This window comes from Neovison vison, chromosome 1 (genome assembly GCF_020171115.1).
Source record: "Neovison vison isolate M4711 chromosome 1, ASM_NN_V1, whole genome shotgun sequence".
Lineage (NCBI taxonomy): Eukaryota > Metazoa > Chordata > Mammalia > Carnivora > Mustelidae > Neogale > Neogale vison.
The window spans coordinates 278,479,868-278,494,286 of NC_058091.1; the positions used below are offsets into that span (position 1 = coordinate 278,479,868).

Here is a 14,419-nt window from a genome sequence, read left to right on the forward strand (position 1 = left end):
AGGATCTTGTTAAACGTCCCACTGGCATTCGGTAGTTCTGGATGGCACCAGGGATACGCATTTTGTAACAGGTTCTGGTGATGCAACGCTGCCTATCTGTGGACACACGTTTAGAGGCAAAGTTTTACACCTAATCCCTAAACCATGAAGGTAGTTTAAAGGTTCTTACAGAACATCCTTTGGTCACTGCTAGTAATTTAAGAGATTAGATAACAGCCTCACTCTTTGCTTACTTTGCTTCAGAACTGGTTCAAGACTCCATGGGGGTGTGCAAGATAAATACAGTGAAATATACAAGCCGCAAAATTAAAAGTCCAAAGTAAGATCACTTTATTTTCAGAACGATTTTAATTATAATTCAGTAATGTGGTATGAAGATTGGTTTATAGTTAAATAACATTTTTCTTGATTCTCATACTTAAGAGTTTTTCTCATACTAATGTTGATCTTTCAATTTGATTTCTCAGAAATGAATTATACAATTTGAACATGCATACATTTTTATATTTTTGGTGGAGAGAAAAAAGGCAAAACCAGTTAATAAAAAAAATTAACTGTACTTATCACATCTTAAAGATTAATACTTTACAGGAAGGAAAATATCAAAGATAACTTCTCTTTAAAAAATACACAATTCTAACATAGCTGTGCAGTATATACATTTTTATTTTGACTTTATCTGCCAAAATCCAGTACAGATGAAACCATCTTTTTATATTTACATATGGCTATATTTTCATTATTTAAGGTTCAAAGATGGAGTTAACATTTTTATTTCAAATTTTACCCTCATGTTTCTCTTTTACCTCTGGATGTTAATCTTTCAAATTGTTTAAAATGTGTATGGTTAATGTACATGAAGGGCATAATCCTGAAAAGTTATGAATGGGGATATTTTCTGTGTGCAAACTGAAATAGCCAAGATGGGCCAGGGTGCTCAGTTTGAGGGATCCCCTTTCTGTTTAACGTCTTAATTGATGAGATTTTTAATATATTAACTTATAGCTGTATATCAGAATAGATAAATACATTATGAAATTACACTTTTTATAATAGCTTTTAGTATAATCACTTGTGTGATTATGATAAATGGGTTTTAGTTTTCTTTTCACAGTTAATAACTTCTGTTTTATAAGAAGAACTGTGCCAGCTAGGAAAAATTTCTTTCCAGTTGAGAGTTCTCCTTTTGCTCCTAAAATGAATGATGCACAATTTCAAGTCTCAAGGCAGCTTCCTCACAAACTACTATTTTATAAATGGCTTGTGGGAGCTGTGTATGAAGCAACTGTTTTTAATCACATTCTATAGATCTTAATCTATATACCATTTATGAAATGGAAACTTTAAGATGGTAACTTATAAGCCCCATATTATACTTCTAAAACAAAAGTAGGGCTGAATAGGAATACATAAGTCTTTTTTTCATGCAATGGGCTTTTTCTTTAATTTCTTGGATAAATACTTGCCTTTGCTTAAAAGTGCTTGAGAAATACTCAGTAGAGCCACCACCTCAAATTTTGATCTGATAACAGAAGTTGTGTATTTAGGCCACTTGCTCTTAGTGTAATGGGGTTCTCAGTGGGGGTGATTCTGCTTCCTAAGGTGTGATACGATGTCTGGAGGTATTTTTTGATTGTCACAATGTCTGGTGGATGCCAGGGCTGCTGAAGGTCCTACAACACCCAGGACCGTCTCCTGCAAGAATGAATTACCCAACCCCTCGCATCAGTAGCATCCAGGCTGAGAACCCTTGCCCTAAGGTAATAAATGGTACAGAGACAAGTGGCTCGGTTTTTAGTTTGGAGTAACCCAGCTACTTCATGGAGACAATGCTGACAAGGTAGATCACCTAAACCATGGCTTGGCCAAAGCTCTCAAACTCGCCATGGGTATGTGACCTCCCAGTTTAGTGCTTCTGTGAGAAAAGTGGGGCAGAGTAAAATGGAAGGAATGACCTGCCAGAAGTCTTTGTGTAGCACCCTGAAGAACGAGCATGTATGTGTACAGTAGTTATATGGTTTATTAAATACTCTATCAAGTTAGTGATGTTTTTCCTCTGCTCTTTTAAATAAGTTTTGGACTTAAAGTCCACATGGCTGTTAATGAGAACTGGGCCCTAGCACATCTGGAGAATACCATGTTTTTGCTATAAACCCCTGACATTTTGTGGCTAATTTTGCCCCCTAGTTTTGCTTTGTCACATACAAAAATAAATCACTGAAGATAAATCACTGAAGATAGCTTTAAGTAGCTCACCGCAGAGTTGGGCCAGGAGGGAGGTCAGGACCAGGTGCACCAAGGCATATACCTGTTTTCTCAAAGTCTGGTTTTTGGAGGATTGTAGTTACAAGAAATTGAGGTCATCGACTTTTAAAGCTAAAAGCATTGCTGCTTAATTACAACCTGGGCTTCCCATTTTCTAATGAGGACACTGAAGTGTAAAGAGGCAGAGTGACTTGTCTAAAGCTTTAGGTTTTTATGTCAGTTTTTGTCATAAAATAGTCTCTCTGCCTCGTTCCCCGTTCCTCCTGGAGAATGTGTGGGCTCAGAAATGGAAAAGGAAGTGCAGAAGGAGAAATGGGTGGTGCATCCCCAAGATAGTTTATTTACATCAGTGACTGGGATGCTTGTTAAAAAAAACAGACTAGTGGCATTTATCCCTGTCGAACCAAATGTCTCGGGAGTTGGGACCTAATAAGCTAGCTAGGGAGCAGTCTTGCCCAGGTGGCAGTCATTCTTCTGGAAGTTTAAGTCCTTCAGCAACACACAAACACAGAGGATGAAACCTGCTAATTAGGTGGTTCCAATATCTCCTTGTAGTCCTTGCAAATTCTTGAGTTTTTTTGTTTTTTGTTTTTGTTTTGTTTTTAACTACCTTCTTTATGCTGCTTGAAATTCCAACAATTAGAAATTTACTCTGGCTTATTTTTCTTACCCGTTTACCAATAAGTGAAAATAGCTTCCTGGAGTTAAGGGGATTATTCATGTAATTATATGTGAGATGATTTTTCTTCCTCATACCTGGTGCAGAGCAGCTGTCCCCAATGAATGGGATATCTGGTCAAGGGCCAAGGGAACGTGGTTAGCTCCGGATTACTGGAGAGGAAGGCATGCCTCGGGGGGCTTCTAGAAGATGGGGACACCCGGAGTGGGAAAAGTGGTTTAGTATGGAAGATGGAAGGATGCCGAAGGCAAAGAAATTACTCCTCTCCCAAACATTCAAACTAGGTCCCTTCCAGCCAGTCAGGTTAGCCAGCCGGGCATCCTGAAGGAGAAAGAAAACTTCCTACTTCCTGTAGCATAGGCTGGGCCTCTAGCAGAGAGGATTATACCGTAAATGTTGTGATATTACAGATTTTAGACACAGTTTTATGCTTTGGCCTCTATACTACTGCCCCTCTCCACACTTAAATGGAAGTTTTTTCTCCAGAAAGCATACTCTCAGCTCCTGCCGGGTATGCAGGTATGTTTTGGTAAGTACATCCTGGCAAACAAGGGACTGGGAAGGCGGCTGCAGGCCAGTAGCAAATTTTACCCTACTTTCTTAAGAAAATTATCACTTAAAATAACCTCTGAGGCAGCTTTGGATGAGCAGCATGAGATGAAAACCTGTGGTGTTTTTCCCCATCAACATCAGTATCCAAGCTAATTCTGTATCTGTGCCAACCAAGTCCTTCCACTTTGGTCATGACGGTTTAGAAACCGTTTTTAATGGTTGGGGTACCTCACCCCCCCCCCAATCGGAGAAAGGTTGTGTTTTTCTTTAAGACGTCTCATGATGGTAAGCATTTCATGTTTCCGACACAACACATGTTACAATGTAAACTCTGGACCAGCCAGTGGAAAGATCACTTTTCCCCCCGTATAAAATAAGTTTTACCCTTTATACTCCTAGCCACCCCACCCCCCAATTTCTTCTTTCCAAACTGACCTGCAGTTTTCGTAAAATACCAGGCTAGTTTACCTATTACACATAAAACACTGGGATTTAAAAAAAGAATCCATTCATGCAAATTGCAAACCCAGGGTGCAACCCTGTCCATAGACTGCGGGGTCAGGGGGAGCTCAGCTGTTGAGTTCTGTGGTCTCGTCAATCTCATCCGCATTTTTGGACATTTTTTCATATTTTCTTTTGAAGAAACCAAGCTGTAAGATGATGATAGAAAAATTTTACCACCTGTGGGCTATTTTGTTATGGCATCTCCCCCCTCCCCCGGTTGGCTGCCCACCGGAGCACCTCTGGGAATCTCTGGGCTCTGGAGAGAACTTTTCAGTGAAGAAATCATACCCAGGGAGTTGAACTGAATTCTGAATTGCATAAAGTTAAAATTTTCTAGGGTCTGCTCATTTGCAGCTGAACAAAACATTCAGGGGTCAGGATGTAAGGCAGGCTTAAAAAAAAAAAAAGTACATGTATATGTGTACACACACACACCCAAGACCAGAGATATAAAGTCCTTACTGATTGTTTTCAAGGACAGAAGGGAGAATTTGCAAATAAATTTGCATTTTCTTTTCTCTTAGGATGGAGGAGGTACTATATAAAACTTAAGGCTACTGTTCGGTAAGGAAATTCAAGACAGATGTCTTTAGGAGCCCAATATTTTAAATATGAAAATTTTCTTACCTTCCATAAGACCGCAACCAGAGCTAATAGCAAAAGGATTCCAGCAATTACACTCCCTACTATAACTCCAGTTGGAACTTCAGCTTTCTCATGGGGTTTCATTATCATAATGGGAATCTGTAAATGTATATATGCAATAGTTAAGTAATTGTAGCACCCAGAAAAAGTGAGATGTTCTAGTCAATTTCTCTAATTCTATAAATGGTGGTCCAGAAAGGTGACATGACTCACGCATGATCTCATTCCTCAGCTAAGCGTTGTGCAATATGATTTCTAGAGAAAGTGCTTCTTCACAGTACAGGCAAGGAATACAAATTTTCCAGTTTCCTCTCTTTTTGTGTCTGTATTTAGTGGGTATGTCACCTTTGACAACCTCAGCTGCTTTATTTATGAAATCGGAACTTCGGTTTCTGGCATAGTCTCATCACCAAGTGATAGCATTTGGAGTCAGTCTTGGAGAGGGGAGTCGAAGACCAAACAAATTACCAACCCCAGATCCCTTGTGACTAAGCAACAGCAGCTTTGTACTAGGATCCTAAGTATTCCTTTCACTTAACTCACTCAAGTTATTTGATATGGATTGTTAAAAAGTGGAAGTAACAGCTCAGGCTGACCTTTTTCAGTGATAAACTGTCCTTGAGGCTGCTTGTGATTCTTCATGTCTGCTTTCTGGGAATCTTTGTGACTTTGTAATAGAATGGCTGCCCTAAGAGTTCTAATGGTAAAACCGTATCATCCATATGTAAATCTCTCTCTCTCTCTCTCTCTCTCACACACACATATACACACACACACACACACACATATATATAATATATTTTATGTATCTTTTTTTTAATTACAGAAAGAATCACTGCCATTTCCTCCACAATTAAGAATATTAAGAGCTGCTTTTGGGGGAAAACAAGTTGACAAAGCCCAATTTATTGATTGATTTAAGACTCCGTTACAGTGGCAGATGTGCTGCTTGTCACAGAATTATGAGTTGGCTGAACTTTGTCTTGCCTTTTGGTAATTATTTTTCTTTTCATTTATATTTTCAAGAGCTAAAATAAGGTTTTACAATTTAGGAATAAAGTAAGTGAATTTGTACTTTACTGCTTAATGGCAGTCATACCTTTACTGTCCATTCCAGAATTTCCCAGGGTGGGGTCCATGAATTCAAAGGGATCCACAAGTATAAAAATTTGTTTCAGATTTTTAAATGGACTGGGATTTAAATAAATTTAAGAATCACTCATCTATCTATAGGGATATGCCAGTTTATTATCTGGATTCCAAGTATTCAAAAAAATTACCCAGATTATTTGGATTCAAAATATATTTTCATAGACAAGTGATAGTTGGCCTTTGGCATTTATCAGTATTGATAAGAGAAAACCAAGAAAAGATCCAAAGTGTTTATTTTAATTGTTAGATAAGTTAACTAAAAATTGAAATTAATAGTATTTGCTAAAAAAATAAAGACCTCAGCAGATGTTCAGAGAGTCTGAACACTACATTTTTCTAAAATGAACTTTTAAAATATCTATAGTACTGCTAAGTTCATAGTACTTCGAATTCGAAGTCCACATTTCCTTTGGCTCCATTTCTAATTTTTCCATGCCCTAGCCTCTGAAGAGAGGGTGCGGCCCTTTCCTAAGGGTGGTATGCCAGGAGCTGAACAGGATCCTTTCTCTTGGAATCCTTTCCCCTGGGACTGGGGTGGGACACCAGTGCTGAGAGTCCTACTCTCAAGGATTGAGAGAGGTCCAGAGTTCAGAGGCCATTGGCTTTTTAATGGCTACAACAGGGGACTGAGGCCAGCTACCAGGCTGGTCGTGGGGCAGAGTCTTAAACTGGGACTTCCAACTGTTAACAAAAGCATTGGGAGGAAAATGCTCAGGGCTCTGCCAGCAGATTAGCCGAGCTTGGAAATCCCACTATATCTAAATATGGCCTATTCCAAGCAGAGTTTCAGTGCAAAGGAAAGTTGTCCTGTGCCAGCCCTTGTAACAGTGAGCCTTTGTTTTCTCTGAAAGTACATTTCTTTGCAAGACTTTTTTTCTTTTTCTTTTTCTTTTTTTAATCAAGGGGAACATTTATAGTTTTCTAGACTGTAAGAACTAGTGAATGGACACTTCACACAGTGCCAGTGTCTAGCTATAAGGAATACTAAAAACAAAAGAATCCCCAAACCCTCTAATAAATGCTTTATTTATTAGGCATACTTAAGCACTTCTATTTAAACAATAAAATATATGATTCAAATAAGCATGACTTGAATGTCATGCCCTAAGATGTCGACTGTGCCATGAGAGCAAGAAGAGAGGGGAAGAGCTAGCAGGCTGGTTGAAGCCTGGATTAGGGAGCCACAAACAGTAGGAGCCCCCTTTGTTGTGCCTTGCAGTGGACTGGCCCTTCTGATCCAGCTTCACTGGGGCGGGGGGCAGGGGGCGGGCGGGGAGTGTGGAGGGCAAATACATCACTGAACTTTTTTGAGTAGCAAACAACTTTGCCAACTAAGCCTAATGTAATAAACCTCAGGTTTTTAGAGTTTCACTAAGAAACTCCTACAGATGCATAGGTGAGAAGAACCACTACTCTTAAAGTTTCCAGAAATAAATGCCTGTCAGAGACTAGTCCTGCTGGGGTGACAGGATGTGCTTACCGTGACTGTATTTTTTTCGATCACGTATATCTGAGGGTTATAGGTGTCAATTTCTGCAGATGCTGTCAGCTGTACCGTCTGGAAAGTTGACTGGAACATACAAATAGATTTTATCCTCACAGAAGTTAACACACGAAACTTTGGCATGTTTATTATTTATTTCCTTCGGAAAATGATAAGAGCAAAAGGCACCTATGAAGAAGCCCCAAGAATCTTTGTGTTCCTAAATCGGTGATCTATGTGGGACTGCACATGGGAAGCAGCTGGGGAACTGAAAACATGTGGATTTTGGGGCCATTAATAGCAGATTAAACCAAATCTTGGGTGGGTGAAGTTAAAGCATCAGCAGATAAAAATCACTCTCCAGGTGATTCTAACTTGAAAATGGCTGAAAAACAGGATTTAGAAATGAAGTTTTTAATTGGAAAAGATCATGGTTCAGATTTTTAAAAACTTTGTGAAGTTTGCATTATGAGGGAAAATGGCAAGCTTGAGGTCTTATATATTTCCCTGAATAAGTCAAATAATGGAAGCTTAGATTAAAAACAGTAAAAGTACACTTGATCATGCGTGACACCCTGCACCTTCTGTCAAGCTACATAATGAGTAATAATTTCAGGTTTCCTACTTTAAGTGTTTCTATAAAATACTGGATTTGGGGCCAGTATATAGGAAGGACACATTTTATACTGTTACTGGTAACCATGTAATATGAAATAGCTTTACATGTATTCTTAGATCTAGTTGCAGAAGAGGGATTTTTCAGTGGATGCATTATTGATGTATATTTTGTTTTCTTTTGTAATGCAAATGTTGGGACAGATGTTTACTTTGAAATAGCATACAATGGCCAGGTTTGAGAACTGCCTTCGTATGCTCTGGCTACTAGGATTCAGTTTTTCTGGTTACTAAGGCACATGTTTCAACATACTCCATGAGGTAATCTGCTAAATGATATCTGGGAGGCAGAAAGAGGAGGCATATCCAAAAAGTGAGCAACTTATTTCCTTTCCCCCTGCTCAGTGTGATTAGTTTTAATTTTCTCAAGATGGAAGATTGCATCAGAAGTTCAGCCTGAACCCTTGTGTCTTAAGCACATATTGTTGGGGAAACATTCACAGTATTGATAATGGTTTCCTTTCAAAAGAATAGTAGCCGTTGAGTGATGCTAGTGTCACAGGTCCCAGTAGACTAAAAAGAATTTCTGCACAACACGGATCTATCTGCCCTCCCAAGCCTGCCCGTTCGCACAGCTGTGCACACGGTATCCTGCAGGGTGAACAGTGGTGGTGACCCCACGCGGGCCTGGGAGAGTGGAGGAACACACCTGCTCGCACTCTCGAAGCTTTGCCTTCCGAACAGTGGCCAACCGTGCTGTTCATGTGGAGGCCTGAGCAATCACTTTATGACAAAATTATGGAAATGTTCACTTGCAGGGTGGAAGGCACTATGCTCATGGACTCTAATACAGGAAATGAGATTTGTATTTCAGACAGGCCACACTGGGTGGCCTAAGAACATCCATTTGACTGTTGAAATACCTGAAAACAAGGTGGGAATAAACATTTGACCTTTCATGGAGGAGGAAGATGTGTGGGACTCGACAGACAGGGACTCCCATGGGGGTTTTTCAGCTCATCCATAACCACTGAAAATGCATAAATACGCTTCTTCAGGAATTTGCTCCTAGAAATGAAACGTTTGCTCCTGACAACTTTTGGGAAGGTACTTTTAAAAGTCGTACAGTTAAAATAGTGTAGTTTTAAACTCAAGAAAACCCAAATGCTTTTTACAGAGCCAGCATGATTGCATTTTGATTTGCAACAGTCAGTTTTCCTTCCCAGCTGGCAGAGGTTGCTAGGAAAACATTTGTTCCTCAAATCCAAGGAGACAAGAACCAGTTGGTGAAGTCTGGCACCAAACTACATCAGCTGGGACAGTGGTGTAACTCGCCGCATGCTTCCCATCTAACGGGGTTTAGAGGGGTCCGAAAGGCTTGCAGGTGAGTTTACCCAACAACAAAATAAAAGCAAGCAAGAGGAAAACCCAGTTCCTCTCTGCTACACTCTCCCACTTCTCTGTTCTCTCCCTGCCTTTCACTGTTCCTCTCTCTGTTAGGTCTTGGTCCAAGAATATTGCTCATATTTTGGTTCCAGGGACAAGTTTGGAGGGAACTTAGTTCTCTAATCCTAAAATCCCATAGCAGGGAGAATGGGGTTGTTGGAGAGCTCATGAAATGGTTAGAAAATAGGGACTAGAATATGGTTAGTAAGCACCTTGGAGATTCATTATTTTAAAAAATCCACAAGAACTAAGAGGACCCGTGGAGGTTTCAGACTTTTTCTTTTCTTTTCTTTTTTCTTTTTTTTTTTTGCTGCCTTGATCAGAGCCAGTGTTGAGAAAATGAATAGCTAGCTACTTACGCAGTCAGCTTTAAGGAGCCCTGTCTATCCTATTTTTCTTGCCAGACTGAGATTCTGGCTACTAAAATCTCAGCTAAAGGCAGATATTATTCCTGCAGAGTCACACCTGCCAAATGGAAAAAACACTGACATTGTTTTGACACTTTCTTCAAACTTTTCATGAGATGGCAAGGACTTAAAAAAAGATGTATGTACACTGGACCTTCACCAGACAAAGGGTAAGACAGGAGAGCAGAGAGTTCCCATGGCAAGATTCATCTGCGTGGTGGGCCGCAAGCTCAAGGAAGGAGACAGACAGGAGTACTTTAATTTGCGTGTGTTAGAAGTGACTAGGAAGGCAGAAATGTCAAGGGCACGAGGACAAAGACAAACTAGATGGCCCACTGTGCCCCAGGACAGCACAGGGGATCCTGACGACGTCTCAGACATTCTGATGTAGTAGGGTGGCATGGAGTCTATGAAGCTGATGCTTTACAAGCACCGCAGGTGATGCCGAGGCACAACCAGGTTGGGCAAGCTTTGGAAAGGGAGCAGAAGCCTCTTGCTTTCCAGAGTAAAATTGCTCTGAGTCATCTGGGCATTGCTGATATCAGCCAGAATACTGCTTTTGTCAAAGGGTATGAACTGACTGAGAATGAAACTTTATGTATCCTTGCTATTGATAAGCCCAACAAATAAAGCTTATACTTACTGCTGCAAAAGTCCCGTTCCAAATTCTGGTCGATACGTTAAGGAAGTACTCTCCTTTGACCTGAAGGTCTTTCAGCCAGCAGGTAACATTACTGCACGAAGCCGTTCTGCAGTTCTTTCAGGAGTCAAAGGTGAAAGGAAAGAGTTAGTACGGGCTTAACAAAGTAAATGCTAAAATTTTACAGCGATAGATAAAACTTAGTGCTGAGAAGGATCTAGGAAAACAGTCTCCTGAACCTTCTAACCCTTCTTCAGGAAGTTGTGGCCCTAGGCTCTAAAGGTAAAAAGGGCAAACTCTTTGGCCCAGCCATTTCCCGTCTGTATGGCTGTTATCAGAAACGTGTGGACAAGAGTACGTCAAGCCTACTTGTGGCATTACTATTTCTGAGAGTAAAAGCACCCCAGCCCCCCATGAAATAATTTGTGTTTATCCGTAAGGTACTAGTTAGTTAAGTTACTGAATGTACATGCACAAAACGCAGTGCAATTTAGTCATTAAACATAATTGATAAAGATGTATTTTTTAGATGAAAAAAGAAGTTGACCGTAAATAATTATGGTTGCCAAGGGCTAGGGAGGAGGGAAGGATGAATAGATGGAGTGCAGAGTTGTTTTAAGGCAGTGAAACAATTCTGTATTATACTCTAATTGAGGATACACGTTATATACTTGTGAAAACCCATAGAATGTCTGACCTCCGAGAGTGGATGCTAATGTAAACTATGGGCTTGGGCTTGGGGTGATTATGATGCAACAGCGTAGGTTCATCAGCTGGACCACTCTGATGTGGGAGGGGATTTTGAGAGCAGGAGGCTGTCCACATGGGGGGGGCAAAAGGTAGTTGGGAAATTTCTGTACGTTCCACTCAGTTGTGCTGTGAACCTAAAACTGCTCTAAAAAATTAAGTCTATTAAAAAAAGTCAATGCTATATTGACATATTTTTTACAAAAATGTAGCAGGGTTCATTTATGTAACAGGTTTATCTAGATGTGGATTAATACTTAGAGGTATGGAGATTGATGTTCATTGAATACTGAGTGGTCGGCGATTAGATTTCTTAGAGGACTTTAGTTTCTTTGTTGTTTTGTGTTTTATGTTGTTCACAGTGAGCAGCTGCCATCTTTACAAAATCAAAACATTTTCATAAAAATAAGGAAAATGCTCAGAAGTATATTTTGGCATACCCTGACATGAGTTTCTCCTGGGCGTTTTTACATACTACTGTTTAGATTTAAGCCATATTTACACCGTAATTACACTATAAAAAAGAAACGATTTCATTCTCTTTTCCCATATCTCTACCCACCTCTGTCATAAAATAAAGCAATTTAAATAAGTGAAAACCAGAGTTTCAATGTCGTTCTTAGAGGAGAACTACAGTTTGCTTAAGTTTGCTGTTTGCCAAAGGTTTACTATTGGAGTTCTTAATACGTGCCAAGCACCATACCAGATGCTAGACTAGCCTCTTTCTCAAGGAAAGGCACATCGCTCTGGAGCAGGAGATAGTAAAATATTGGAAAACTGAGAAGGATGGCCAGAGAGGCATTCTGGTGGCGAAATAACCCCGGTGATCATGTGGAAGGGAGACGAAAGGAACTTCACCTTCCAAGCACGTGTGCAGTTCCCTCACAGCCCCTCGCAATGCTTCCAGAATGCCTGCTACCGTAGTTTCACACAGAACTCTTTTGATTTCATGAAATTTTATATTACCGGCATAAGGCATAATCCCAGTAATCTAGATTTGAGAGTGTATTTTCTAAATCTTGATTCGTACAGACCATCAAAGCCAAAATGAGGAAATTTTGTAACATGGCCTGATAGGAGAAAAGAAGTGCATTGATTTCCAGTTAGAACCAACAGTGGATCACCCAAAGAAATAGTCACCCCATTAACCTGTCCTCACCAGTTCTTTTATGTGCCGGAAATTTTCATTCTTGAAAGACACAGAAGGAGATGTGTGTCCTATTTTCAGTGGATTTATTTCGGCATTACAACTGATGTCGCCAGCCTATAAGGAAGGACCTCAAATCAGTATGAGGAAGAAAAATCATTTCTGATGTTCCTTTTGACATGTTAGGAAAACCCGTGGTCACATGTTGTGACCAGGGAGGGACTGCGGGCTTCTCTCTCATCACCAACCCTGCCACACTTCCTGCAATCATTCATGGAAACCTGGAAGTATTCACATCCTCTTAATGTGACTCTATGGGCGGCGCTGGTTCTTACACGGTATGTGTGATAGGTAATAAGACCATTTGCGATAATAGTAGACAGATGGACTGAATCTAGGGCTCTCTGTGGACCATTTTAAGACTTCCTGCGCACCACAGGAAGAACACCTCTGGAGAGCTAGCTCTGAGTGCCAGACTAAGGCCGAGCCGATGGCAAGGGGATTGGCTCCACAGTGCTTCTCAGCCTGGGCTGTGTGTGAGAACTACCAGGGAGTGGGGCCTTTTAAGGAATCTTTGGTGCTAGAGCCTTAGCCCTGAAGATTCTGATTTAATTGTCTGGGGGTGGACCTGAAGTTGGGCAGGAAACCCAGCCGATAAAAATGAGAAGCCAGGGTTGATCCCCACCAGGTGAAAGTCCAGGCTGGCATCTTAAAGACCAGCTAGTCTCCCACGGGGGCAGGCAACCAACTTCTTAGATAGGACGCTGACAACGTCAGATCTTCACCTGGCCAAAACAGAGCTTTGGGAATATTTTCTGCCATCTGTAACTGTTTCCTTATAACCATAGCCTGCTTCTAATAAGAAACTGAGAAGAGAAATTCCATGCAATTAACTTGCTAGTTAATTGGCACTCAGGATGCATGGAATTTATCTTCTTGTTTTCCATCCATACATCAGGCATGATCCCCCTAATCTCAGGGGGTATTTCCGTATCGAAAATTCACGCTTTTATAGGCAATTCCGTTGCCTTTACCTGATCTGTGTGCACCCCAGTCAGGTACATCAGCGGGTTCTGTCCTTTGGTGTCCTGAGGGATGTGGATGGTTACAGATGCCATGCTCACGGGAACACTCCCCGTCGTCACCTGCACAGAGGGAAGAAAGCATCTGGTTTTGCTACATCACACACATGCTGCGGAGAAAACGATCAGTGACCTCTGCGTGGGCGGAGGGCAACTATTAAGTGGTACCACTGAGTCCATTTGGAAGTAAACCTTGTTACTTCAGAGTCATGCTCGGGTGTCTGTCTCTCACTTCTTCATGGAGAATCTCAGCCCCTCCAGTGTGAACTGCTAAGTAATTCGAGGCTTCGGAGTTGGTTAAAAACATTCCCTGTCATGTTGGGCTCCCAGGGCTGAAGTCTCACTCTGGCCCTGATGAGCAGCGTGGATTGGGCAAGACACCGGACGTCTGTTTGCCTCCGTTTTCCTCATTCATAAAATAAAAAGGAATAAGCAACTTAATGGGTATGTGGAGATATAGGATTTGTTCTTATTGATGGGAAGTCTGTTCTACTAGGCCAGTTCTCATGTCCTACTGGTTGTTAAATACTTTTTAAGATTTTATTTATTTGTCAGAGAGAGAGAGAGTGCTCACGAGCACGAGTGAGGAGCGGCAGCAGAGGGAGAAGCAGGCCTCCCCCGGGCAGGGAGCCGCTGTGGAACTCGGTCCAAGGACGCTGGGACCATGACCCGAGCTGAAGGCAGATGCTTCACCTACTGAGCCACGCAGGTGTCCCTATTAAACATTTTGTATAAAAAATTTTTATGTTATGTTGACCACCAATACAGTGCATCATTATTTTTTGTTTGTTTTTAAAGATTTTTTTTTTTTAATTTGGAAGAGAGAGAATGAGAGAGACAACATGAGATGGGGGAGGGTCAGAGGGAGAAGCAGACTTCCTGCTGAGCAAGGCGCCCGATGCGGGACTCGATCCCAGGACCTCAGGATCATGACTGAGCCGAAGGCAGTTTCTGGCAGTTTCTTAACCAACTGAGCCTCCCAGGCGCCCTGTCATTAGTTTTTGATGCAGTGTTCCATGATTTATTGTTTGCATATAACAGTCAGTGCTCCAATA

At 41.1% G+C, this 14,419-nt stretch overlaps 1 protein-coding gene across 1 annotated transcript in view; it reads right to left on the bottom strand.

Moving 5' to 3' along the window:
• Positions 1-3,067: 3,067 nt before the first annotated feature.
• The window catches only part of ITGA2 (integrin subunit alpha 2), a 107,341-nt gene continuing 95,989 nt past the window's right edge, over positions 3,068-14,419 (bottom strand). The window contains exons 25-30 of the mRNA XM_044232083.1: positions 13,317-13,427; positions 12,295-12,399; positions 10,392-10,505; positions 7,278-7,367; positions 4,628-4,744; positions 3,068-4,146 (exon numbers count right to left, since the gene is read on the bottom strand). Of these exons, the coding sequence (XP_044088018.1) occupies positions 4,066-4,146; positions 4,628-4,744; positions 7,278-7,367; positions 10,392-10,505; positions 12,295-12,399; positions 13,317-13,427 (618 nt within the window). The 3' untranslated portion in view covers positions 3,068-4,065. The remainder of the gene's footprint in view (positions 4,147-4,627; positions 4,745-7,277; positions 7,368-10,391; positions 10,506-12,294; positions 12,400-13,316; positions 13,428-14,419) is intronic.